At 39.9% G+C, this 27444-nt stretch overlaps 1 protein-coding gene across 8 annotated transcripts; it reads left to right on the top strand.

Moving 5' to 3' along the window:
- The first annotated feature begins 9896 nt into the window (after positions 1–9896).
- On the top strand, positions 9897–25419 carry ADNP2 (ADNP homeobox 2). 8 transcript variants are annotated; one of them, XM_085540079.1, is made up of 7 exons: positions 9912–10053; positions 13255–13412; positions 15692–15811; positions 17284–17349; positions 18665–18699; positions 19582–19671; positions 22038–25419. In XM_085540079.1, the coding sequence occupies exon 7, from the start codon at positions 22137–22139 to the stop codon at positions 25005–25007; it is 2871 nt and encodes a 956-aa protein (XP_085396205.1). In that variant the 5' UTR covers positions 9912–10053; positions 13255–13412; positions 15692–15811; positions 17284–17349; positions 18665–18699; positions 19582–19671; positions 22038–22136; the 3' UTR covers positions 25008–25419. The 8 variants fall into 8 exon arrangements, with proteins under 8 accessions (XP_085396202.1, XP_015710324.2, XP_085396205.1 ...); XM_085540078.1 differs by having other exon boundaries at positions 9926–10316; XM_085540077.1 differs by lacking the exon at positions 18665–18699 and having other exon boundaries at positions 9923–10316.
- Positions 25420–27444: the final 2025 nt, after the last annotated feature.

The following is a 27444-nucleotide window of genomic DNA, read 5'->3' as shown; positions in this document are numbered from 1 at the left end:
AATGCTGGACCTGTTGCTCACCAGCACCAGTGAACTGATTGATTGCATGTGGATTGGAGGCTACCTGGGCTGTAATGACCATGTAGTGGTGGAGTTCACACTGTTGAGGGATCCTGGACAGACAAAATCAGTATGTTAAATTTCAATAAAGCCAACTTCCAGCTCTTCGGAGAGTTAGTCAACAAAATCCCCTGGGAATCTGTCCTCAAGGACAGGGGAGCAGAGCAGAGCTGGCAAATCATAATAGAAAGAATCACCGTGGTTGGAAAAGAGCTCCAAAGTCCAACCATCCACCCACCACCAATATTTCCCACTAAATCATGTCCCTCACTACAACATCTAAATGTTTCATGAACACCTCCATGGATGGTGACTCCACCACCAACCTGGGTGGACTATTCCAGTGCCTGACCACTCTTTCAGAATAGTTTTTCCTAGTGTCCAATCTGAATTTCCCCCGGTGCAATTTGAGGTCATTCCCTCTAGTCCTATCTCTAGTTACATGGGAGAAGAGGCTGACCCCCACCTTGCCATTTACCTTCCTTTGGATAGTTTAGAGGTTGTACCCCACTGGTGAGCATCAAAGGCAGGCCAGTAACAACAGACAAGGAGGAGGCTGAGGTATTCAACAACTTTTTTGCCTCCATCTTCACTTGCAACTGTTCTACACTCAGCCCTTGGGCAGATGGTTTGGAAGATGAGAACTGGGGAAACAACGCCCACACATTGTAAGCAAAAAATAGGTTCATGACTGCCTGAGGAACCTGAATGTCCAAAAGTCCAGGGGTCTTGAAAAGATGAATTCCAATGTCCTGGGGGACATAGTCACCAAAGCACTCTCAGTGATATTTAAAAAGTCATGGCAGTCAGGTGCAGTCTCCGGTGACTGGCAAAAAAGGCAACGTTGCACCCATTTTTAAGAAGGGTAGAAAGGATAACCCAGGGAACTACTGACTGGTTTGCCTCACCTCTGCACCAGGGAAGATGGTGGAGCAGGTCCTCCTAAAAGCTATGCTAAGGCACATGGAAGACAGGGAAGTGATATGGGATAACCAGCATGGCTTCACCAAGGGCAGGTCCTGCCTGACCAACCTCATCACTTTTTATGATGGTGTAACTGTGTCACTGTACAAGGGAAGAGCCACTGATGTTATCCATCTGGACTTCAGTAAGGCCTTTGACATGGTCCCCCTTAACATCCTTTTCTCCAAATTGGAAAGATATGGGTTTGATGAGTGAACTATTCAATGGATGGGGAACTGCTTGTGAGATCATACCCAGACAGTGGTGGCCAACAGCAAAATGTCCAGATGGAGATCCTGATGGTAAGTGTTGTCTCTTGGGGTCAGTACTGAAATCAGTGCTCTTTAACACCTTATTCAAAGATATTGACAGTGGGATCAAGTGCACCCTCAACAAGCTGTGTGGTATGATTGACACGCCTGAGGGACTGGATGCCCTCCAGAGAGACATAGAGAGGCTTAAGCAGCAGATCCAGGACCTCATGAGGTTCAGCAAATCCAAGTGCAAGGTCTTGCACCTGAGTCATAGAAATCCCCACTATCAATATAAGCTGGGGGATGAAAGGATTGAGCACAGCCCTGACAAAAAGATCACTGGTGGATAGTAAGCTGGACATAAGCCATCAAAGTGCCTTTGCAGTCCACAAAGCCAACTGTATCCTGGGCTGCATCACAAGAAGCATAGTCAGAAGACTGAGAGAAGTGATCCTGCCACTCTACTCTGTGTTGGCAAGACCTCACCTGAAGTTCTGTGTCCATATGTGGAGTCCTAAGTACAGGAGATATGGACCTAATAGAGCACATCCAGAGGAGAGACACAAGAATTATCCAAGGGACAGAACACCTTCCTTATGAGCACAGGCTGAGAGCTGGGGCTGTTCAGCCTGGAGAAGAATAGGCTCTGTGGAGACTTCAGGGCAGCCTTTCAATATCCAGAGGAGGGGGGCTATAAGAAGTAAAGAGGAAGAATTTTTAGCAGGGTTTTTTGTGAAAGGACAATGGGAAATTGTTTCAAAATAAAGAGATTTAGAATGGATAGAAGAAAGATGTCCATTACAGTAAGGGTAGAGAAGTATTGGAATAGGTTGCCCAGAGAGGTAGTGGATACCCTGTCCCTGGAGACATGCAAGGTCAGGATGCATGGGACTCTGAGCAACCTGATCTGGCTGTGGACATCCCTGTTCATTGCAGGGTAGTCAGACTAGGTGATATTTAAGGGTCTGTCTCTTCCAGCTCAAAAGATTTTATAATTCTATGATAAAACTGAGATTTATAATAACTACTCAGACAAAGTATGCATTTCTCCTAATTAACTTGTTTAGCCCTGGCCCTCTGGACCTCTCTTATGCAACACAGATAGGCCTGCACCTTAAGTAAGTAACAGGTTAGGATCTGTGGTAAGAAGTGCTGGAGTCAAGTATGGAAGGATGGGATGTAGAGGAGACTGTCAGGTCAAATGGAGGTTAAAAGGATGTTTAGTATGTGTGATGGAGTAGCAACAGTGGTCCAGCACAAGACACAGGAAGCAAGAAAACTGAGGGGAGCAGAAAAGATTTGGAGCCACTGATCCAGACCATACTCCTCACTATTTGTATAGCCTTGCAGCAGCCCCACTCAGGGAATTGGGCTATAGGGCTGCCTTCCCTTGCTTGTGATTATGTGAAGTCTAATTATGAAACTATGTTTTGTGTTTTTCAAGCAATTCTAGCATTCATGAGCTTCCATTTATTTATTTTTCAGACACTTATCATCTCAGTGGGTTAGTAATTTGCATGTATTTTAACTGGGGAAACCGCTGACTGACTACACTATTGACCAGATAACTCTTAACCACTTCTAACCATGCCAAAGGGATGTGAGCATTTCCAAAGAAGTAAAGAATGCCAATTATGTATTAGTATGAAAAGTATTAAAATTATCTCCCAAGCATTAGTATATCTTAGTAATCTTTGGGAGCAGAAAGAGAGCATGAGTGGACACCCTGGGTCTAAAAACATCCTGGATGAGAGATACGAGAGTCTGGAGTAACATCTGATAAGTCATGTTCAGAGTATGTCTGTGCACCACAGTGATGTCAATGTCATCGTCACAAATTTCACTCCATGATGAAATTCTGTGTTTGTTCCAATAACTGTACTTCCATGGGAGGTCACAAAGATTCGAACAATTAGAGCCTTCACCAAGGCTCCAGAGATTACAGGTCTGAACTCAGCAACAATCCAGTCCACTGTAGGATACTCCGTTTGAAGCTTCTGGAACCCATTTGGTGAATAAATGTTACCTATCTCCTTGTTTTGAAAAGAAGCAGTAAGTCACTAACTCAGCTGAAGGAGTGAAGCAAGCACCTTTAGGTCAGTTGACATATCTCAAAGTAGAATGCAAACCCTCCTATTTTAAGTATGGCTCACTCTCATCTAGGCTACTTCTTTTCTGATATTCATATCCCTTCTTCTGCTGGGACATCTAAGAAGAGCCCATTAACTCAGGAACCTCAACATGAACTTCCCTGTCACTAATTATCTCACTGATAGTTGAACAACAGATAGTAGCAGCTATACCAACCACCTTAAACCTGGCAACTTTGTTACCTGCTTGCAAACTGGACTTTGATAGCTGGGTTAATCTTAGAAATAGCTCCAGAGTCAGCTAGTTAGGTATGAAACCTATCCATGAAACATTTACTTCAAGGAAAATTTCTGAAGCAGGCATGTAGAATAAGAAGTCCAGTCAATCAGTGAAGAAGTTGAATATATGTCTGGAAGACATTCATATCAGCAGCTCCAAAGACATTTCTGGTATTAAAAATGTGATCAGAACTAAGTTCCTCATAAAGACCTTCCAGTGCTGCATTTTGAAGAAATAAATTCTCCCTAAACATCAAGATTCCACTCCACATTTGCTGACACTGAATCCAACTGAATCTGTCTGTTAGTCCTATATCACATCAATATCACTTTCCCCAGCCCCCACTTTTCCTGATCAGTTTTTAATTGACTGCTTCTCTTTGTGACTTTGCAACTTTTCTGAGATTCCAGCAGTCTTCAATTGGACTTCTCTAACCAAACACAGTACATGTTCCATATTATTAGGAGTAGATGACATGAAATCTAGTTTTGATAAGATGCTCTGAGATTATTGAAAGCTTTATAATCCATGTTATTTTCAGGCAATATCTAGAATTTTAAGAAAACATATGCACCCAAGTTATATGGGATTTACTTTGCTACACTGACAAAATGGATTCCTTCGTCTTCAAATGCAGATATTTTTAGTCCAGACTAGTCATCAAAAGCAGGTAAGTTATCTCCTTGTTGTTCTGTAAGCTGACCTGTACATCTCTCTCACTCACTCATCTCTCACAGCATATAAAGTAAAATATAAGGTATATCTTCCTGCTTGGTTTTAGGAACATGTCAAGATCATGGAAGAATCTCTAAAACTTTTTGAATATTGTGGTTAGTTAGACAAGTATTTTATTTGTCAACTCTGGGAGAGGGGGCAACATCACAACCATTTTTTCACTTACACAGCTGAAACATCTCATTTCCAAGAATAAGTCTGCCAGTCATCAGTGCTACACACTGACTAAGCTGTCTAGATAGACCACAATGATTCCACAGTAAATGATCTTCTGTTCTGTGGTGGGTTTTTTTGTGTTCCTCTCCTCTCCTCTCCTCTCCTCTCCTCTCCTCTCCTCTCCTCTCCTCTCCTCTCCTCTCCTCTCCTCTCCTCTCCTCTCCTCTCCTCTCCTCTCCTCTCCTCTCCTCTCCTCTCCTCTCCTCTCCTCTCCTCTCCTCTCCTCTCCTCTCCTCTCCTCTCCTCTCCTCTCCTCTCCTCTCCTCTCCTCTCCTCTCCTCTCCTCTCCTCTCCTCTCCTCTCCTCTCCTCTCCTCTCCTCTCTTCATTTTTTCCCCAGCAGTATTTCATGAAGTCTCTGAGTCCCTACAAGTTTAGGGTCTGCTTGGAGTATTGTAAAGTCAAATCACTGCAACTGAAAATTTAAATGTCTTTTGTATTGTGCAGTGAGCAAAGAAGCTCCAACCATAGAAAGACTCAAATGTTATTATTATGTTTTAAAATGAAGGTACTTTGAACTGTTTGAGGTTGACTATGAAGACTCGTAGCTCCCACTTTTAACAAAATTGTCAATTGTTTTTGACTTAAAGTTATTCTCTTTCATATCAATAGGAAAATTCCTTTTTATGTGAATAGCATAAGATGAAATACTTAAATATACATTCAGCATACTCCCTAGAAAAATAAATCTATAATTTATTTCAAATAACTATCCAGACACTGGGTCTTGACTGGCCCAAAGCTCCCTAGCTTCGTGGAATTTACTCAAATATGTTGTTTTACAGCATTTCATCAAGGACTAGATACAATATCTGCTTGATCAGATAACCTAAAAAATTCCACTTCATGTTATATCTGGTAAAAATGAGCCATCAAGTTTGGCTCTAGTTACTCTCTCATAGATTACTCTGCAGTTTAGTTCAACTTCAGCTATTCTGTTTTGTTTTATGCTAATGCCCAGCACACCAAACTAAGCTGAGATGAGATACACCCCCTGAAGTGTTGCTTTTCCTTAAAGACTACACCCTGTCCAGATCTGGTCACTACTCTGCCTACATATATACAGTAAAACACAAATACAATTTATTCTAAGAACTTGTTAAACATTTCTGGATGCATGATAAGATCTATTTGCTTTGTTAAAATATTCTCATGAGGACTGAGGCTATGAGTCCTCATTCCTCATTCAATATCATTCCTCATGAGGAATGAGATTTGCACATGCCTCTTCTTTTGTTATTAATGTGTCTAACTTCAGCACTAAATGAAAACCTACTATGCAGTTTCCAAGTCAGGGTATGGGTGTTAAAGAGCCCTCAAAAAGTCACATGCCTTCCTGCTATGACAGTTGCTCACAGCAGAGAGTGGAAATGAGAAGATCTGATTTATTACAGTAAACAAGAGAAGAGCTTTAAGGACCATTTTTTTGTTTTTACAGTGGTATTCAGCGCTTCCAACTCTGTCATCCCTTTAATTTCTCCAGCACTTACTTGGCAGCATGCATTAAGCTGTAAAAGCAACCTGACTTTTTGAATATAGTTTCTTTTTGTGCAATTTCTGTTTGTGTTTCATTTTGCTTTATCTTCTCTTTGTGTGTTGTGTCTTGGCTTCCTTCTCCCAGAGCTGTTGCTCTTTCATTCTTGACAAAAACTTGCTTCAATATCTACTGCATTCATTCAGAGGCTTTTTAGATTTCAGTGGAATTTTGGGTTGGTTTAATGAGATAGACTCTATCAGCACCACCAAACACTGAGCATGTTCAAAAAACTGTCATTTTTATTGGATGTTTATGCACTTAACTGAACTTCAGCTCTCAGTATCTAGTTTTGTTTGAACCAGGAGAATCCAGGAGTTGTGACTGTAAGGTATTATTGCTTAGAGAGGATGGACAAGAGAATGCAGAGAGCAATGGAAGAGGGAAGCAGAGACGTTGATGTATACTGCCTTTAGGAAACTCTTCCTATTTCCTCTTCTATTTCTTGAGAATTGTGGCAATACTACTACAATCAATGAAACACCTTTTTTTAGTGGAGTAAACACATGGACTAGGACACATGGACAAAGGAAGAAACTGGAACTTCTTGTGGGGAAGAGATTTTGTAAAGTAATTCACATTAATCTTTAAAATTTAGAACTGACCAATGAGCATATTTACTAAGCGCTTTTGAAAGTGATTGTTGGGGCTGATGTGTGCTTCTAAAGGAAGGAGAATTTTGTTAATTTGTGTTAATATGAGTTAATGTGGAAAATGTACATTGCAGTTGAAGAGAAAATATACTAGACAAAACTTGCCCAGATGAGGCATTCAAGTCAACTACCAGTTTGGGAGGTTATCCCAGGACCTGGAAGGCAGCTATAAAACTTAATTCTTCTGAGGATAATACTGAGTAATACATACTGAGGATTTCCTTCTTCCAATGCAACTGATGGCTGTACAACTGCAGGCATGCGTGCTGCTCCTGCTGTTCTGAGTAGAACTAATGAGAATTAGACACAGTTGTGAATGTTAATTGCTAAGGCACTCACTTGCTGCTGTTTTCACTTTCTCCAGACTTAAATGTCCCACAGCACAAGCAAAAATGTTACTTAACCTGTTACCATTAAATGCTAGTTAAAATGCTACTTCAAGATTGCTATGAACGGAACAAATTTTTAACTCTGGTATGGAAGCAAAGGTACATGTAAAGAAAATGAAATTTCACAAATTCTTGATGTCTAAGGACAATGCCTTGAAGAACTACTTGTCTTAAAATACATTTCCAATATAAATGTCTAATCCCATTGAGTTTATTTGATCAAGGCTATTTTATCCTAAACAACAAATATTTTTTACTTTTTACTTTACAAAGTGTGTTTCTGAATTTTCTTTCTTCTCTTTACTCTGCTGTTGTCCTCAGAACTACTTACCAATGTTGTTGATTTATGGGAAAAATACAAACACTGCTTCTCCTTTTAATCCCTATCCATTTTTATTTTTCCATGTCCTTTCCCTACTTTAATTTTGCATGTTTCTATCCTATTTCTTTTCATCAACTGGAGGAATCTGAACTCTTCTCACAGGTTTCACTTTGGAAAGTCTTTATCACATGCTGGAGATGAATGGAACTAATTTTGATGTGTATGGTTAAGTTCTGGACCTGCAATGTGAGAATGTAACCTCTTTTTGCAAGTAAATGGGCAATAACTTCAATTAATTCAAATAGGAACTGAGTTTTTTGAACACTGCAAGATTTGAATGCTGAAGATAAGCAGACAACCGATTTACAGCTCAAGTTCCTATATAGATAGATTAATTCATGCATTTTGTGAAGTACTTCCCATTTTTACCACAGTGCTAGAAACTTGCAGAAATTGTCTGTACATTAACCTTGGCTATCTTCTCTGGGTGCACCTTCTTGAGCAGGAAGATGGACCAGAAGACCTTCAAAGGTCCCTTCTTTCAAGACTAACCCTTCTTTGATTCTTTAATGTGAAAGTAAGAGATATTTTATATAGTTTATCTTTTTAATACATACACTGAAGGGTGAAGGGTGTAGAGAACAAGTCTTAGGTGAAGTGGCTGAAAGGACTGGGCTTATCTAGCCTAGAAGAAAAGGGGAGACCTTATTGTTCCCTACAGTTACCTCAAAGGAGGTTGCAGCAAGGTGGAGCTTGGTCTCTTCTCCCAAGCAACAAGTAACAGCACAAGAGGGAATGGCCTGAAGTTGTGTCCGAGGAGATTTAGTTGGATACTAGGGGAAGTTTCTCTTCTGAAACAGTCATGAAGCTTTGGAGCAGACTGCCCAGGGAGGCAGTTGAGTCACCAATCCTACAGATACTGAGAAGACATGTAGATGACGTTACATGGGACATGGCTTAGTGGTAAACTTGGCAGTGCTAGGGTAATGATTTGATTTGATAATTTAGAGGTTTTTTTCCAACCTAAGATTGTTTGTAACATTGTATAATTATTTGGTGATACTTCATTGCAAAAGAAATATAATGTTTTTGATTATGCCAGACACACTGGCCATTTTCATTCTGACAGTGCTGAATTTCATTATTTATTAATTATTAGATAGCAGCTAATAACTTTGTTAAAAATATATCTAGGAACACATTGTAACTCCTGGCACTGCTTAATAACTTTTTATAATACCGTGGTCATGTGTCTACAATACATAACTTATCTTTCAAAGATGGTTGTCATTTGTTTTCCATTAAATTTTCTGAGTCTTGACTTACCTCCACCATTGCTGACTATATGGTGTAGAAAATAATGAAATAGATCATTCTGACTTTTAATAACAGAAGAGTATTATAGAAAACATTTTAGAAGTAATTTTAATACACTTGTTAGTGTTGATTGCAAGCAATTTTGGTGGTCATTACTATAAAAAAAAAAACCAAAACAAACAAAAAACAACAGGATAATTGATGAAAACTTGTTGAGATGATTTCAGTCTGTGTAACTTTCATAGGCTTTGATAAGAGTTGGCCAATATGTTGACTTGCATATGATCTACACATAGACACACATTGAAATTTATGACTAACAAGGCCAAGAGCAAAATTCCCATTTGCTTCCACCAGATGAGAATTTACTTCACCAAGTGAACTCTTAATGAAGCATTGGTTGAAGTAGGTAATTGGTGAATCCTTTGGAGATGAGATTAAGAGGATAACTACAGCCAGAACAACCATGTGGGGAGGAGGAGGACTGACCGTTGAATCAGGAAGGCAACAATGGTGGGGAAATATGTCCTGGTGCGCCCAGAACAGGTTCAGAACAGTGCCATACTATCAAATGGCCTCCCCAAGAGTTCTCCATCTAGAACTCCAGCTCTGTGGTGGCTCAGCTTCAGTGCTAGTATGGCCACCATTGGCCACCATCTCCACTTCATTGGAGATGAAGTACTAGGTGTAAACCACCATGGAAGCGCCAAGTGACACCTCCTCAGTTGTGAAGACCTGTGGCAGGGCTCTACTGGCTGCTGGAGAGGGGCGTGTCCTCCAGCCCCTACCCAAGGCCAATGAAGCATCACTCATCACTCATGCAAATTAGGAGAGAGCTGCTGTGTGAGCACAGGGTGCCCTCAGGTGCCTTCATCCAGACTCCTGGATGACGTCATGACCCCGGCTCACGTCATAGCGCCCAGCAGCAGATACAGGCTGGAGGTGCCCAGGTGAGCCCGGGGCCACCGCACACCCCTCGCAGCTGAGACCCCACCTTGGCCCCGCCCATTTCTCATGGGGAACCAATGGGAGCCTTGACCAAAGTCTCTTCTGATTGGCTGGCTGCTCGGCATGCAAATGAGCCTTAACGTCACTTCCTGGGGTAAATCGGGCGCCATTTTCTCTTTCTGGCTGTGGATGGGCAGTGGGCAGGGGCTGAGCTGTGCGTTCTAGGCGCTGCGTGTGGAGCCTGAGGCGCACACAACCCCAGCCGTGCTGGCGTCGCCTCCGTGGTGCACAGAGTGAGCGCGGCAGCTGCTAGAGGAGGAAGTGGTGGTGGTGGTGGTGGTGGTGGTGGTGGTGCTGTGGTGGTGGTGGTGCTGCTGCTGCCCGCGGAGGAGGAGGAGCTGCGAGGCGCTGGGCACGGCGCGGCTGCGGCCGAGGCTGCGGCTGTTGTACTGTGGCGGAGCCCGGCCCCGTGAGCTGCAGCGTGGGCCCCCGGCCCGGCGGGAGCTGCGGCCAGGCAGCGGGGAGGGGAGGCGGGCTCCCCCTGCAGCCCGGACGTGTAAGTACAGCGGGGCTGAGGCGGTGGCGCGCACGTACGGCTCCATGAGGCGCGGGGTGGTGAGTGGACGCGGGAGGATTTCCGGAGGCGGTGACTGAATGCGGATTGAGGTGGCAACAGGGATGTAATGGGGGGTGAAGAGGAGGTTTGGGGATCACAGAACGGTGTGAGGATTTTAGAAGCTCTATCTCCCAGTGAGGCTGCTGGACCTGAGGGAAGGTTCCAGCAGTGGTTTGCTAAACTAAACAATGGTGATGTCAAGCCTCTGCGGCTTGTGGGCATCAGTCACGGGCTTGTGTGAGAATCATCTCCCCGTCCCCTGCTTGCAGTGGGTATGACTAGAGGAGGGACTTCTGGGTTTGGCTTTGATCTGGAACTAGAAATCAGTGCACTATGGCTTTCCAGTGCAGCATTAATGCGCTTTGTTAAGCATTTTGTACGCAGTTGTTCAGGATCTCGTTTTGTTCCAACTTCTGTCCACACATCAAGTGATCGTGTATCTAAGGAACTGATTTTGTTGTGTTGCAACATCTGGAGGATAACTCTTAATTACTTAAAGGCAATATGGGTATTGGAAATAGTTTTATTGCCACAGAACTGTAATGTTCACGTTAATAGCCTGCATGCAGAATGAGAAACATAGTGTTAATGGGATGCAGAAATTTTCTATTAAATTCATGTGGTTATTCAATGTTACGTACATCTTTGAAGGTATAAAAACTTTATGATGAACAGTAAACATAACCTGTAGAGTGCAAGTCAGTACAGCCATATGGGTATGCTTGCCTTGTGTTTGAGTGAGTAGCAGTGCTTTTTTTCCCCTCCTGTTTGTAAATGGCATAAAATAGAGGTGTTTGACTCCTGCTGCAGAAGTTCAGTACTATCTCAGATTTTGAGGAAACAGCCATAGAATGGCCTAGATTGGAGTACACATTGAACATTGTCTAGTTAGAACCTGCCTGCTGTGGGCAGAGTTGCCACCCACTAGGTCAGACGGTCTAGAATTGATTGCATCCAGCCTGACCTTGTATGCCTCCAAATATGAGGCATCTGCAATCAGTGGTTCATCACCACCTGAACTGCTTCCTAACATGGAACCTAAATCTCTCTTCTTCTAGTTTAAAGCCATTCCCTTATCATTATCAGACTGTGTAGGAAGTTGGTCCCCCTTCCTATTTGTAAGCTTTGTTAAGTACTGGAAGGCTACAATAACGTATCCCCAGAGCCTTCTCTTCTCCAAGCTAAACAAGCCCTACTCCCTCAACCTTTGATTGTTTTTGTGGCCCTCCTCTGGACCTGCTTTAACAGCTCCATATCCCTCCTGTACTGTGGGCCTCAAGCCAGGACACAGTACAGTAGGAAAAGCCTCATAAGGGCAGAGTAGAGTGGACAGTCACCTTCTTGCTGGTGACCCCTCTTTTGGTGTTGTGTAGGGTACTGTTGGCCTTCTGGGTTGCAAGCACATGCTGCTGGCTCATGTCAGACGTTTCATTCATCAGGACTCCTAACTCCATCTTTGCAGGGTTGCCCTCAATGAGTTCTTTGTATCTGGGATTGCCTGAAGAACTTATATTTCAAGAGGCACAGATAGAAGCCCAGGGAATGGAACCATCTGTCTAATGCGTGAGATGTTAGAGCAGATAAGCGGATATGACTTTTGAGGGCTTGTATACCTTGTAGAATGGTACTTGGCTGGAACAAAATTGATGAAAGTAAAACCATGACCAGGCTGCCCGCAAATTCTGAGCAGTTTTTTAGTGTGTGTGTCTTCCTGGCTGTTGTCTATGCCCTTTTTGTGTTTGTTGTTTAGATTTTGAGAGTTAGCTGTTATTGCTTACTTCCATTTCATTTTCAGGAAGTTATTTTTCTTGTTTTCTTAATGAAATTGACTTATCGACTTATTCAAATGAAAATTAAGAATTCCGTATTTCGGTGATCTGAAAATCAATGAAAAAGAAGTTGACAAATAAACCTTTTAAAATGCTTTCAACCCAAATATCCCCAAACATTAAAACAAATCAAAACAACAAACTTCCAAAATTTTGGTCCAGAGTTGCTCATTAAGCAGTTTATTAGATGAGGGAGTTTGCTTTGTTGTTAATATTAGAATACTTGGTACTACTGGAAGGGGAAGAACTGCAGTAGTGATCTCTGTTGAAAAGCTGAATGTAGTTGTATCTTCTTATGGTTGATTACAGATAATAGAGAAATGATGGGTACCGTGAGTGTTGTGTAATAGTTCCAGTTGGGTGTATTGCTACTGAGTTTGAAGGAATGAGCTCAAAGTTGAAATGTCATGGCCATTATGGTAGTGTGTTACTGTATCTAATGGATACAGACCATACTAGGTGAGTAAGTTAAAATCTTACTGACAAGCGGTCTTTCAAGGACCTGCTGAGTAACCTTGTATGTGGTACAGAGGCATCTGTCTTACTGGATTGAAAATCAACTACTTGAAAACTGGAATATAAGTCATGTATACTCAAAACTTGTTGTTATTTGTCTTTCTTCTAGATTAATGATTTCTATTTCAGAAAGTTTGCTGGTCTTTAGAAACAAAAACAAAAAACAGATAGATGGGTACAATTCACTGTGTATTACCTTTTTGTACTAAGGCTTGTGTCAAAAAGTGCTTGCTTCACCTTCCACAGTAATAAGTTAAAGGACTGAGATGAAGGGGCTGTTTCCAGTGGAACTTAATGTATTGGCTGAGCTGAGCTTGGTGTTGTCCTTCAGCTCTGTTGTTGTCTGAAGTGGATCTTGGGGCTGGTGCACATAATCTGCCTTCATGGAGAAACCGATAATGAAGCGTTAACTGGAGACTGCAAATCCAAGTTGACTTTGGTTTAAGAAGAGGACTTTAAGTCTTTATGTTACTTCTTGGATTTTGATAGTGGAATGCCAGATGAGATAATGTGGTTTATTCTATTCTTTGTAGGTTCCTGACCTGCACCACTGGTGGTATCAGAATGTCTTCCAGACTTCGTGTCAATAAAAAAGATTAGAAAACAAGACCAGCATCTGTCCAATGGGGCTCACTCTCCATTTTTCTCTACACGCCTTTCCTTTGCGGGGAGAAGAAGAGGAGAATAGCATGTGAGTTCTTTGACTTTTAATCTGATTATATGAATAACTTGTGTATTTTGTACATAATTTTTTGTTTTCCTTGAATGATGATGCAAATTGGAAAATCTGATTTTTTTTCCTTCTTTGTTGTTGCTAAGACTTCTTTCAGCCTTCTGTGGGAGGCTCTTATTTTTGTAAGCTGTTTTCAGAATAAAGATACTGTTTTCACAACAAGCATCTTTCTTTTTGTTGAGAAGTAACTTTTCATGATGCTCAGGACCATCGAGACTCAGGTACTGTTATGGGTATTTTTTCCCTCTGACCCCTTGCCCCGGATGATTGAGTTGTTTAGAAATAGAACTTTGCTGCCTTGTAAACTTCAGGGAACTATTTAAGATGGAATAGCTGTGAGGCTTTCATTAACCTGTTTCAGTGTGAGCTTGTTTTGTAACATTTTGTGCCTATTTAAGTTTCGTAGATTTTAGATATTGGAGAATAAACTGCATTTTCCTGTCATCTGGGGAGGTGATAAATACACCTATTTCTAAAGCAAAGTCTATAGATGTTGCTTATGTTTGCAATGGGAGCTGGAGTTATACAAATGATAGTCTCATAACACAGCTGCTTGGGTAGAGACAACAGCCCAGCTGCTGGGGATGCACTCGGACCGTGATGGTGGTATGTTCTAGAACATGGCTGCCCAACCTTTTGGCTTGCCTGGACTGCACTGAATGAAGAGGAATTGTCTGGGCCACATATTAAATAATGTAGTTAATGTAACAAAGCTTTTTATACTTTAACATTTTTATTACAATATTTTTAAAAAGAGCAGCAAACAGGTAAAACTAGTGGGATGCTTGACCTTGTTTATGTGAAACTTAAGCGTCAGTGTTTGATTTGGTGGAAGTGATTGCAGTTCTTAGTTCTCGAGGTGTTTGTCAGATTTCTGATGAACTTTATTCTTCCTGTACTTCACACATGAAAATATTTGTTCACAAATATGCACCATCAGGAAGGAATGGCGTACGTAAGGTGTTGCTGTGAAGCAAGGAATATCTTTCTCTGATAAGAAAGGGCTTATGAAAGTCTAGTGAAGGGATGTGGTCAAATTTTTCTTTGAGTTGAATATCTCTACGTGTTCTGTTTGAAATCTTGCAGGTAAATGTTGACTGAAAATAGTGTTGGAAATACCAAAAACTGATTATTTTTCCAGCAATCTCAAAATCTGTTCTCAAATTCCTCTATCAAAATGGAAAGCTTGGCTGTGTATCATGCTGTTCACAGGACTGTGCTTAGCCAGTGTATCAAAATATATACAGTTATTTGCCGTAACTTAATTTATAGACTGCACTGTACCCTGTGGCAGCTTTTATATGGTGCTGACAGTTTGGTTCTTGCTGAGTAATGGATGTGTGCCCCAGGGCTGGGCTGAGCCACCATGAACTACTGTCATGATTGTGCATGGCAGAGGGTGGGCTACATTGCTGACTGTGCTGGGCTGCGTGTGGCCCGTAGGTTCCAGACAGATGGATGCATTATGCAACAGTCCTTCAAGTAAGTGATCACCAGCCAGCATTCTGTCTTGCTGTGATCTGAATTTAGTGGTGTTTAGTCTGTAAATTCATCTCCAACTATCCTACTCTTTCAGGAGAGTGTGAAACTGGGTGTAAATTCAAATTCTAGTCTGGTTCAAGGTGATAAAGCAACATGCACTTCAGAAGTGGACAACAAAAAGTATATATGCTTTGAATACTTGTCCCTCTTCAGGAAATTTAGCAATCGGTGTCATACAGCTGTAGTTATTACTCTAGAAGCCTTTGTTATGCTAGAGTCAGTTTATGGCAGCAGATGTTCATGGGGCAGTGGAGAGAAAAGGGAAACCTGGGTTTGACTAGCAAATGTATTTAAAGCACATACATGAGATGCCTCTCTTTATAATTTGGTTTGTTTCTTCTCATTGTAATATTCAAGGCGAAAGGCGTTGATAATCCTCCTTCCTAAAAGAGTAAAATTCTTATATTTACTTTCATCTGCAAAACCACAAAGTATTCTACCATAGCTGCCATATAGACATAAAGAGATATGAAAGAAGAGACTTTTTGTTTGGATAGGAGAGGAGAAACCAAGGGGTTCTGCCTGACTTTGTTTCCTCCTTAACAGGAAGTGATCTACTGATTGATCATACCAGTAATTGGTTTAAGGCTTTTGCTTTTATTTATTGAGTATATTTTTGACATTTTATTTTTTAATACTGTTAAACGTGAGTGTCTGTATTTGACTATGACATCGTTTTTAAACTTCCTTTTCAGGAAAAGTGCAAAATGTTTCAAATTCCTGTTCAAAATCTTGATAATATCAGGAAGGCTCGCAAAAGGGTGAAAGGCATTCTGGTGGAGCTTGGGCTTGACAGCTGCAGGGAATTGTTGAAGGTAATGTATTTCAAGAAATGTAAAATGTTCTTGAAGAAAACCTGTAGAAATACTTTGTTTATTGTGTAGGTGATGTTCTTCTGGCCTAGGTCTTTGTGATGAGGTGAAGAGGAGGAAGTTGCATCTTTAGCTGAAGGGCTACTTAAGTCAGTGCCTGCGTGCTACAAGTGGAACTTGTTTTTATTTTAAAACATGGTGTTGAAAGAAGCTTCATTTCTCAACAAAATAGGTTGCAGGTGGTGCTGTGTGTTCTCTGCTAGTTACAGTTTCACCAAAAAGAAATGGTACGGCTTTAGGAAAAATGCTACTGACTCATGAAACACTGTTTTTATATTACATAGTAACTTTTTTGTTTTTTTAAAATCACAAGGGAAGACTTGATATGTGGGAGCTTAGTTGCTTTGAATAGGTTCAAAAAGAAACCTCTGAAGGATGTACAAATAAATGTAATTTCTGGAAATCAGCAAGCAATTATATCCAAGTCTTTTTACAGGCTTTTAAAACTTGTCTCCAGGAAAAAATACTAAAGTTGGCGTATTGAGTCTTGATTCAGTTCTGTGTCTTTGGAAGCATATGCAAGTATGCTGAGGCAAAGTAAATCTAGTACCACTGTTACCACTTATTGGAGAAAGTACTGTACAGTACGTCAGAGGCATTTAAACATCAGATTGGCAGCCCTAATAGAGGGAAAAAGTATAAACATAGCAAGTTGGTTACTGAACGCAAGCTTTTCTGGCTTTGGCATGTTCATGACTTTACACTGCATGTATCCAAGAGCTGGGATTAATTCTGTGTGATGGTGCTGAAGTAACTTTTTCTAGGGGTGCTGTTGTCTGTTGGGGTGTTCTTGGAACATGTGTAAGTGAATAATTTGAAGAAGCACTTAAGGCCTACATGTGTATCTAAATCTGGAACACGGTTATTGCAGTTGAATGGTGCTGTATGTAAATAAATATAAGAGCTCAGAAGTGTATATGTCTAGTATTTTTATTTTTCACTTTTTATTGTGCTGCATTTTGTAAATCTTCAAAAACTCATCTACTCATCTGTCTTGATGCGTTGAAGATGTTTTGATGATGTTGGGGGTTTTATTTATTTATTTTTTTCTATAAGTTTGGTTGAAGTACTAAATTTTTTATTATCCTTGGGATGTTTGATAGTAAACAAGAAATACAGTTTCCTGTTTTTTTTGGTTTTTTTTTTTTTTTTTTTGTTTGTTTGTTTTAAGAAAATGTTAAAAGGTATTGACACAAAACAGTTATGTGCAAGTTTACGTTACGGAAAAATACTGTGTAATATGGGCCCAAAAATTTTGAGTAATTCTCCTTTGACCAAATCTATTACTTAAAATCTGTTTTTCCAGACGGTCTAGGGCTGTTTATTTTGTGTGACTTTTCTTTCTTATGAGAAGGATGCTTTTCTTCATAAAGAAGTAGCTTAAGGTGTTATTTTTTTCTCCTTCAAATATTAAGGTGGATTTCTGGACTGTGTGCTTTTGGGAAGACAGAACAATAGAGGAAATCGTATGAAGTGACATGGTACAGACTTGACTTCTTGTCTGGACTTTAAAATTGTTCTTAAAAGCTCTGAATAAGGCAGGATAATGGATGGTAGCTTGAGGGAGATGAAGGAATGTATAATGCATAGTAGCTTGAGGAAAACAAAGAAATGTTTATGTACAATTTAGTAACTTGTGGTAGATTGACCAGACAGATGAATTATTTGTTAGCTAGAAGTTCTTAATTGTTTTCCAGTAGGAAGCAAACACCTACCTTCTGTGTTAAACTGTGTTTGAATGTCAGGGTAACTTACACTGTAATGTCAAAGGATTTCCTTTGGGTAAATCTTTCTAGCTTCTTTTGTATACTATGTGTTCTTGTATACAAGCTTTTATTTAAACTCTGGGCACTTAAATCTGTTCTGGATAATAATGATTTTTTTTAATAGAGGGGAGAAAACAATTATCAGTTTTAAAACACTTTTCAAAAATGTTTTTCCTCTTCAATTTGAGATACTTGATTAATCACACTTTTCAGATTAGTTTTTATTCCCTTGTTGCATCCTTCCCCCTGCCCAGTTTTCCTGCTCTCGAAGAAAACCTGGAAAGAGTGTAACATGTTGCTTCTGGGATGTCAAGCCTATTACAGTGATAAGAATGTCTCTGTGCAAGACAGACATTTCAGCAAAAAGGCCTGGGCCTACTTGCACATGCATTTGGGTTATGTGTATTGGGCATTCAATCATAGGAGCCTTTCTTGATGGAGCGTACTCAAACGGAAAGTAAAACATATTTGAGCTTTGCTATAAACTCTAAGAAATGCATTCCAGTGTGTTCAACTGAACCATTGTTTGTGAAATCCTCTTTATTTTGTGTAGCAAGCACTTAGAGGAAAAACACTATCCTATAAGGCTGTGGAGTTACAAAGAATGGTTACCCATAGTAAGAGAAAAGTTGTGTACTTCTAGGAATGTTTGGCCTAAGGACAAGAAGTTTTACTTATAAGACTTATGCAGTAGTAAGATCCTGTTTAGAGTGGTTTGTTCATTGTTGCCTTGAGCCCTTCCTAATTTCCCTTAAGGAGATATGCAGGCTGAAAAAGCTAGAACTCTTATTGCAAACTCGAGTGTGCTTTCCTGAACTTAATTTTGGGAAATTAATTTTTGTCTGTTGCATAAATAATGATGCTCACATGAGTGCAGTGCAGGCAGGAGCCTAGCACAGGCAGCTGGCATCAAGTAGCCTTGTTTACCTGCTCCTGAACCTTTCCTTCTCTTCTTGTTGGCCCATGTGTTCTATTTTGCTTGTAAATGCTATGGTTGTTTGTTTTTTTGTTTTTTTTTCTTAAACTTCAGACTATGAAGATGTATAAGTTCAGCATCTCTTGAAGGTGAGCTAACCTTAAATAGCCCTTATTACCTACTCCTGTTGTTTTAGTGGGTTTTGGTGTATGTTTGAAAACATAATACCCTCTCTTAGGTAAGCGTTAATTGGGAGGGAAGGTGAGGTGAGAAATACATTAATTTTCTGTAGGTTAAGCCTGGATTTGTGATCTGTGTTCTGTTTAAGACACTAGTGCGCTGTTGAAGCTGACCTAGGGTCTTTGGAAATGCATAGCAATCAGCTTTTTTTTTTTCTCTTTGCCATGAAAATGGAGGGGAACTTTTAACAGGACCTCAGATTCTGATAGAATTGATTAGAAGAATTCCGTAAGGAAAACTTACTCTGCTGTGGTTGTTGCAGACAGTAGTAATGCTGTTTTTACAGCTTGAGAAAATACTGCTACTCTTCAGAATAAGTCTCTGAAATGTCTTTGTCTTTGCGAGTTAAAAACACAATAATAGTGTGAAGACTTAACACTAAAATACATGCTGCAAAGTAAGTAATTGTCATAAGTAAATACATGGAAGTAAATGCTGAAGTACTGTGGGTTGAGGAGGAGGGAGGTGGAGGCAGAGAAGATCTGTGTTAACTGTGAACTTGTCCAGAAGCAAGGGAAAAAAACTTTCATTTCTTTGTTTTGAGTAACAGTAAAGTGTTCAGAATACCTGCTGTGTTATGTGAGGCAGTTATGAACTGGTAATTGAGGAAAAATAAATTGAACAGGAGCTAGAAGTAATTTTTCAGTTGTCTTGATACCTCTATATGAATGCTGCATGAACTTCCATTCGCCTTGTTCCTTGGTTTTGAATTAGACCAAATCGTTCCTACCAAAGCAGATTATGTCTTGTGTGCTTTTTTATGTTTGTTTGTTTGTTTGTTTTGTTTTTAGAATCTTAAAAGTTTTGACCCAGGTGAAAAATACTTTTGCAACACTTCGTGGAGTGATGTCTCTCCTTGGGAGTCTGCAGGCAGAAGGAAGGTATGTGCATTTGAAATTGAGTAGATGTGCACATGGAATTGCTGAATCTTCGTGATTTCGGAAGTTCTGCAAAAACAAAAATATGATAGCTCTAGTATTTATTTTCTGAGTAGTGTTAGGGAAATAATCTTCCATTTCCTCTGTTCTATTATGCTGCAGGTTTTAAGGACAGTTCTATATGCTGTTTAGAGGCTTTAAGTCCCAAGCATCAGTATTTCATGTGTCACACCTGTGTTCTACAACTGTAGCCTCGTATTATATGAAGTTGTGACTTGCTTTATTATGTAATACACTTCTTTTTAACAGAACAGTGAAAATGTGACTGTACAGATAAACATTGATTAAGCTGAAATTTTCATTAGCTGCTTTAGACAGTGTTGTTTTACTTTACATGTAGCTGGACATCTGTGTGGATTAGGAATCTGCAGAAAAGGCAGGGTTGGTATGATCAAAACAAAGTACCTTAGAAACTTGCTGGAATATAAAATTAGAGAAATCAATAGGTCAAGCACAGAAGTATACCCAGGGTAAAAAGGTGGATTTTTTTGAATCTTGCTGAAGTCTCAAGATTCCTGTCTGTTTCTATAAGGAAGGCCTTAAACAACTTGTAGATAGCAGTAGACATCCTCTTTTCATCCTGGTAAATAGCAGTGATTTAAAATAGTATTGTGGGTGGCTTGACTGAAGTTCATCTACGTTTACCGTTTTCAAAACTAGAATGGAGGCCACAAAGTTGCGTTCATTAACAAAGCCCTCAACATACAAGCTGACCAAATGCCGTTCAGACTTAGCCAGGCTCATTTGGTGGAAGGTGATCTCTCCAGAACTTAGGACATTTGTCTAGATTGTCTTCTAGTTTTTCTTTCTTAAACTTGGATTCACAGCTTTAAGATTAGATGTTGATCCCATTTGCCAAGCTGTAACTTCTGTTTACAAAACTCGTACCTGTCTTTTCTTCAAACAACTTTGTTACTTTAGTCTGTATTATTCACTTATGATCATGCTGCCTAGGTATGAGAAAAGTTGATCCTTTAAGATGGTTTATTCCAAAGTTGCTGCAATGAGGAAGAAAAAGTTCAGCTACATCTCCAGACTCCAGAGTTTTCAGAAGTTATCGAAATAAATTAGTTTGTGGTTTCTATCAGTGTGACAATTCTTACAGAGATTTTAGTAATTCAGGAAGAGCATGGTTTTTTTTTGTTTTTTTTTGTTTTATTCCTAAACTGGCATAGATTCTACTAGGTGATACCTTTGTGGCTATGTAAAATGACTAAACAACTGCATAGATTCTTGATTCTTAATGTTTATTGGGCATAAATGTGGGTGATAGCTGTTACTTAACTATAAGCTCTTTTAGATGTAATTTAGTAAGTGGCAGTGGTTGGTAAGGTGAAATGACATTTGCAGAAGCAAATGTGCTGCTAGATCGCTGAGTGCAGGCTTGTCGTGTAGATGTTGCGGTGACTGGTTGTATGATTAATAGAAGTTAGGGCTAACTTCCTAGGAAGTGGATAACTAGAAGTGGTTAATAGGTGTACGCTTCTAGAAAGAGCAATTGATGTTCATGAACGTATGAAAACTAACGCTTTTGAGGGAGTAAACCAGTGTTAAGTAGAAGACAGTCTTATTAGAGTAATTCTGGGAAGGATCTCTAATACGTGTGCTAGATGAAATTTCTTGCAGGAATTAGTGAAATAGGATGTCTAGTATGTTGATATAATAAGGTGATTGCTGTTTTGTGCTAAATGGGATTTTTACTGCTTTCAATTTCCATTAGTGATCTGACTCTAATATGCTTAGGAGTTTAGTCTTTTATGGCTTTGTTGGGGGAAGTACTTTTCAGCCAGTGGCAGGGCATTGAAATACATACACAAACAAAATCAAAAAGCTTCTTCTCACTTCTCCTTTCTCTTCCAATAAATAGGAGGTGACCATGTTGACTAGACAAAGCTTTAATAATTATATAATATGGAGAGAACTGCTATCTCTACCTGCTAAGACTTTATCTCCTGTGTATAGTGGAGTACAAATTCTTCTTATCCTGTTTTGTCATTCTCATCCTTAAATGGCTTCATAATTAGTTTTGTTTGTTTGTTTTGTTTTGTTTTTGTGAATTGGAATAGAAACTACCTCACAAGGCTTTTTGATGAATTACAGAGGAACAAAATGGTTCCAAACGTTCCTCCCTTTGTCATCTTGAAGTCTTGTTCTCAGCAATAAACAGATCTTTATGAAATGGTGAGGATACATGCTATGCATCCAGTAAAGTTGTTTTTGACAGATGATAGGTTAGACTTCCTTTGAAACAGAAAACAAAGTTTTGGGAACTGGAAGTTTCTAAGTGGATTTTCTTGTTTTGTTTGCAGAGATACAGAACAAAGCCGTACTGCTGTAGGTTATGCAAGTTCTCATCAAAATTACTTTCTTCATTGAAGAATCATTTGCACCGTTACCATGAAGATGAAATGGATCAAGAGCTTGTTGTACCTTGCCCAAAATGTGTGTTTGCTTCTGAGCCAAAAGTAGTGGGAAAACATATCCGAATGTTTCATTCATCTAGTAAGAGAATACAAAACTATACAGTCAGCATCTTGGATGGCATGAAACAATTCAGGAGTGACATCATAAACTTTACGTGTCTAAAATGTAACTTTACAGACACATTGTATTATAACATGAAGAAACATGTGCTGATGAACCATTTTCAAAACTTAATAAGTACGTATTTTGGCCAGAGACCTGATGAAAGTAATGAGAATTCTATTGAGAACTACTGTAAAAAATGTAATGCTTCTGCCAACAGCCAAGATTCTTTAATGTATCATGTCTTGACAGCTGAAACACACAGAGACCTGGAGAACAAACTTCGGTCTGTAATTTCAGAGCATATTAAGAAACCAGGACTTGTGAAACAAATGCAGATAGCTCCAAAGCTTCCCCAAAGCATACCTGTAGCTGCTCCATCTTTAGTTCCTCCTGTGGCCCCAGCAGGTTCCATCACAGCTCCAGCTTGTATCCAGCTTGCATTCCCACAGAATAATCAAAACCAGACTGTGGTGCAGCCGAACATTCAGAATGCAGTCACGTCGCTGACTGTTCCAAGTGCCTCTTGTAGTGTTCCATATTTAACTTCTACTCCAGTTGTTACCCCATCACAAGTTACTCTTGTATCCAGTCACCTTCCTTTAGGTCAGAATAATGTTAATAATATTCAGCCATCTCCTTCTCAACCTCTTATTGTTTCTCACGGGCTTCCTCTTAATCAGCCTGTCACAGCTGGGCCTGTTCCTCTGAATCATTCTATTGGGACCCTAAACAGAACCGTGGCCCCTGCAGTTCTTCCTGTTAATCAACCAGTCAGGCCTGGGCTCTTTCCTATTAATCAGTCTGGTACTGTAAATAGTCCAGTCGCAGCTGCACCGTTACCTATTACTCAGCGTGTCAGCCCTGTCAATCAACCAGTTGCAACAGGAGTTCTCTCAGTTAGCCAATCAACTGAGAATGTGAATGGACCTGTTGGTCCCGCAGTCCTTCCTGTGGCTCAGACAGTTGCTTCAGGGGTTCTGCAGCTTAATCAGTCTGCTGTGCCTGGAGTCATTCCTGTCAGACCGCCTGTCAGACCTGGGTGTCTTCAGCTTAATCAACCTGTTGCCCCAGCAGTTGTCCCAGTAAATCAGCCAGTTAGATCTGCAGTTTCTCAAAATGCAACTTTTTTGGCTGCAGGTTCTTTACTTAGGCAGTTGATTCCAACTGGGAAGCAGTTCAATGGAATACCTACCTACACGCTTGCTCCAGTTTCAGTTACTTTGCCTGTACCTCCTGGTGGTGGAGTAACTGTGGGAACTCCACCACAAGTGCCTATCCAGCTGATGCCTCCTGGGACAGTAACTCAGTTATCTCAGTCACCAGCTAGTGCACCCTCTCCTCCAGTGGTTTTAACAACTCAGAGTATATCGTTACAAGCTTCCCCACCTGATTCTGAAACAAGTCAGACCCTTGGGAAGGCGAAGCAGTGGAAGATTTGCCCTGTTTGCAATGAGCTTTTTCCCTCAAATGTCTATGAGGTGCATATGGAGGTGGCCCACAAATGTAGTGAAGTGAAAATAGAGGAAACCCGAGAACCTGACAAACTTGCAGCTTGTGCACCCTTTCTAAGGTGGATGACAGAGAAGACGGTCCGATGTTTCTCTTGTAAATGCTTTCTCTGTGAGGAAGAGCTCATGAAGCATCTCTTGATGCATGGCTTAGCTTGCTTGTTTTGCACAGTTACTTTCCATGATTTAAAAAGCCTTGCGGAGCACAATAGATCTACACACAGTGGAAAGAAGCAGTTACATGCAGATTACAGCAACAGAGGATTTCAACTAGGTAATGAGGCTCAAGGTGACTTGGTATTTCCCCACTTTGATTTCAGTACGGTGTTACCAGGAGAAGACATCGGTGAAAGAGAAGTACACTTGGCAGTGCTCGCTGGAGTAAATTCAAGGACACTTGTCCCCATTTACATCAAAGTGAAACCTCAGACAGCAGAACTGAACAATGAATGCAACAAAGTGTTAACCTGTCCATTTTGTTTCAGTTTGTTTATTAGTCAGGAAACCTACGAAATGCATTTGAAAGTGAGGCATCATGTTATGCCAACTGTACATACAATTTTAAAGTCTCCGGCTTTCAAATGCATCCACTGTTGTGGTGTGTACACTGGAAATATGACTCTAACAGCTATTGCTGTGCATTTGCTCCGTTGTAGAAGTGCTCCCAAAAACAGCAACTCGAGTGTGAAGATGCAGCTTGAGCGTACTGAGAAGAAAGAGCTACTGTTTGTGAATGGTGAAAAGCATGATTCTGTAATGAAGAGGAAGCAGTCTGATACCTGCTTTGTTGCGGAAGACCAAAAGAATAAGGAACAACAGCCGCTGAGCTTAAGTACTGGACTAGCTCTGTATCCAGAAGGTGAATTGTATTCAGGGCTAGTGCCTTTCAAACGACAAAAGATTAGTATTAGGACTGAGCTAAAGAAAATTTCTAGTGAGGATCTTCGTGTTCTAGCAGTAGATCCTAGAAAATATGATCATAGCTCGTCTGAGACTCAAAAACAGTTTTTGACAGACTATTTCCATGTGAGGCCATATCCTTCAAAAAAAGAGATGCAGTTATTGTCCACGCTGCTCTGTGCTTGGAAAACTGATGTTGCGTCATTCTTTGGAAAAAGGAGGAATATGTGCCTAAAGGCAATAAATAGTCACAAACCATCTGTGCTTCTGGGTTTCAGTATGTCAGAACTAAAAAATATTAAGCACAAATTGAATATAAATGATGAACCATTAGATACATAAAAAAATAAAAGCTTTTTATAGCATCTAAAAGCAACCAATAATTGCATACTTATGAATGTTGCAATTTATTGTGATGAATTATTACATTTAACCTGCAGACTGGCCTGTTGGAGGACTGTGGTAGTATAAAAACTTTCAGTTGTGACTGTTATTGTGAAAGGTACACAGTTGTGTATTTGAAATGGCTAAAACTTTCAGATTTACACTTCTGGAATTTGTTTTAGCTTTTTACTTTTTCTAGAGTAGTAATTTTTGGTTGGTTTTGTTCCCTTTTCCCCCTCCTCCAGTCTGCCAGTTGACTTTTTATACCGTTATGTAAAATGTTTGTGCTGTTAAATACAAATTTTATTTTATTTTTCTGCAATGTCATCACATTTTTTAAACAATAAAATGTATAATGTTGTTTAAAATACTGAGGCAAACTAGACGTATTTCATCCATTTGATTGTGTTTTTAGTCCTTGTAGTGTTTTATTTATTTATTTATTTATTTATTGGTCCTCTTTAGTATAGTCTTTACATCCATTGCTCCCATCAAATTCTACCTGCATTGGTAACAGTAAAGTACCTGGTAGGTGTTTTGGTTTTTTTTTTTCCCCTTTTCTCAGTCAGTCATATTACGTGGGCCAGTTAAGTCTGCTGTTAATGTTGCTATTAATGCGGTGTGGAATTGAGGGGCTGAGAAGGGGTCTACTGAGGAGCTATCAAATAGAAATGGTTGTATTTATCAACTGTGAAGTAGATCTTGCTAACTAGAAGCCTTCACTCTTTTTACTGGTGTTGAAGCCTGTAACTGTCTCTTGTTCAAAGCTTGCTAACAACTTTTAGTTTCTTTCCTTTTTCAAAAAGTGCAACTGATCTGGAGCGTGTCACATTGCTCTGATAATGCGGAATATACAACTTCCATAAACGTGACTGATCTATAGAAGCTCTGTTCATATATCACTGAAGTTTGGTAAAAAAAGTGATTTTAAAAATTTCTTTAATTTTTATTTTTTACTTTAATTGATTTTGTATGAGGCAATTGAACAGTGCTTTCCCCTCAGCAAATTAGATGCACCTTTAAGTCCTTGGGGTTAAAAACAATACAGATTGGATGAGCTGGTGACATCAAGATCCTAAACTGTTTGTTATTTGAACTGTGATCATTTCTCATTACAGGCAGCAAAAGTACAGTATAAAATCAAAAGAAATGACCTTGCTCAGTATGATCTAGCATCGCTGCTGCAGAAAAGTTGGTGAGAACAAACTGTGTAACGAGTTACTGGTGACCGTATTGAGGCCTTTAGTTCTGTTCCTTATTTCTGCATATGCCTGGTTTCACTTGGCTTGTGAAACTGTCTCCAAAATTAATAGTGAGTTTTGTAACAATCTATCATATTTATTGTTTTTTCTTCTTTCCCCTCATATTTCACAGAATAAAATAGGGGAGGCTGGCTACTGGTACCTTGTGCTGGTAAGGAGAAGGTAATGTTACCAGGCTATTCTTTAAAATTAATTAGCATATGATTGTGGTAAGCGGCACTTTTTAATGCAGATGGAACGTTATTTTTGTGATTTTTCTAAAAGCACCTGACATTTTAATAGGATTGGTGACTGTCCACTTGAGCCTCTGTGGGGTAGGTAAAGGTCTGTATTGGATACAGTCTTGATATTTGTGTGGTGACACCTTCAGCAAATTTTAATATAATGTGTGGCTACCTTAATGTTGGGACTCTGCCATTTGGAAAAACTTAGTAATTTGGTACTGAACACACTTAGTTGAACAAACTGAATCACTATTAATGGGGTTGCCCACGCCTCCTATCCTGACAAGTAAGACAATAAGTAGCAGCACACTTGTGTAGCTTAATAATAACACACGAAAGAGTCAGTGGGCAGTTGGGATTTGGGCACAGCACAATTCATAAGCCAGTTTGAAGGACTTGTAGTGAGAAAGAGTGAAGCTCTAAAAGTCCTGAAATCTTAGGCAGTCAGTTTCAGTCTTCAGATCTTGATATTTTGAGCTGCATCATCTTTGAGGTAGTTCTGCTGCTGTCAGTGGCACTCCAGCAGGGAGGAATTGTCAGTGTGCATCTGGGGAAGGCTTGTGATAAATAGAAATAATAAGATAAATAGAAAAGATTGCTCTTTTGAGATCTGAATGTTGGTTGGAGTTGAGAGCTGGGAAGTTGGATCAGAGTTCATTTGTGCTTGGTTCCCCAGGGAAGCAGCCCAGTCTTACTAGAGCTTATTTGGCATCCATGGGTGATATTAAGGATTTTAGATACTGGAGTTGGGTTTCAAGTTTTCAAAAAAGAACTAACTTTCTCATTGGTGTGTGTGCAAATAATTGTCTTGTTCCCTCACTAATTATTTAATATTCAGGGGACTCCATATAACATTCTCTCTGTTATAAGACACAAAAGCAAAGATGGCCTGGATCATCTAGATGTTTT

Source organism: Coturnix japonica, chromosome 2, assembly GCF_054131305.1.
Source record: "Coturnix japonica strain WE chromosome 2, WE-NBRP24, whole genome shotgun sequence".
Taxonomy (NCBI): domain Eukaryota; kingdom Metazoa; phylum Chordata; class Aves; order Galliformes; family Phasianidae; genus Coturnix; species Coturnix japonica.
The sequence above is the reverse complement of the archived record's forward strand: the minus strand, read 5'-3'. Positions and strand labels throughout refer to the sequence as shown.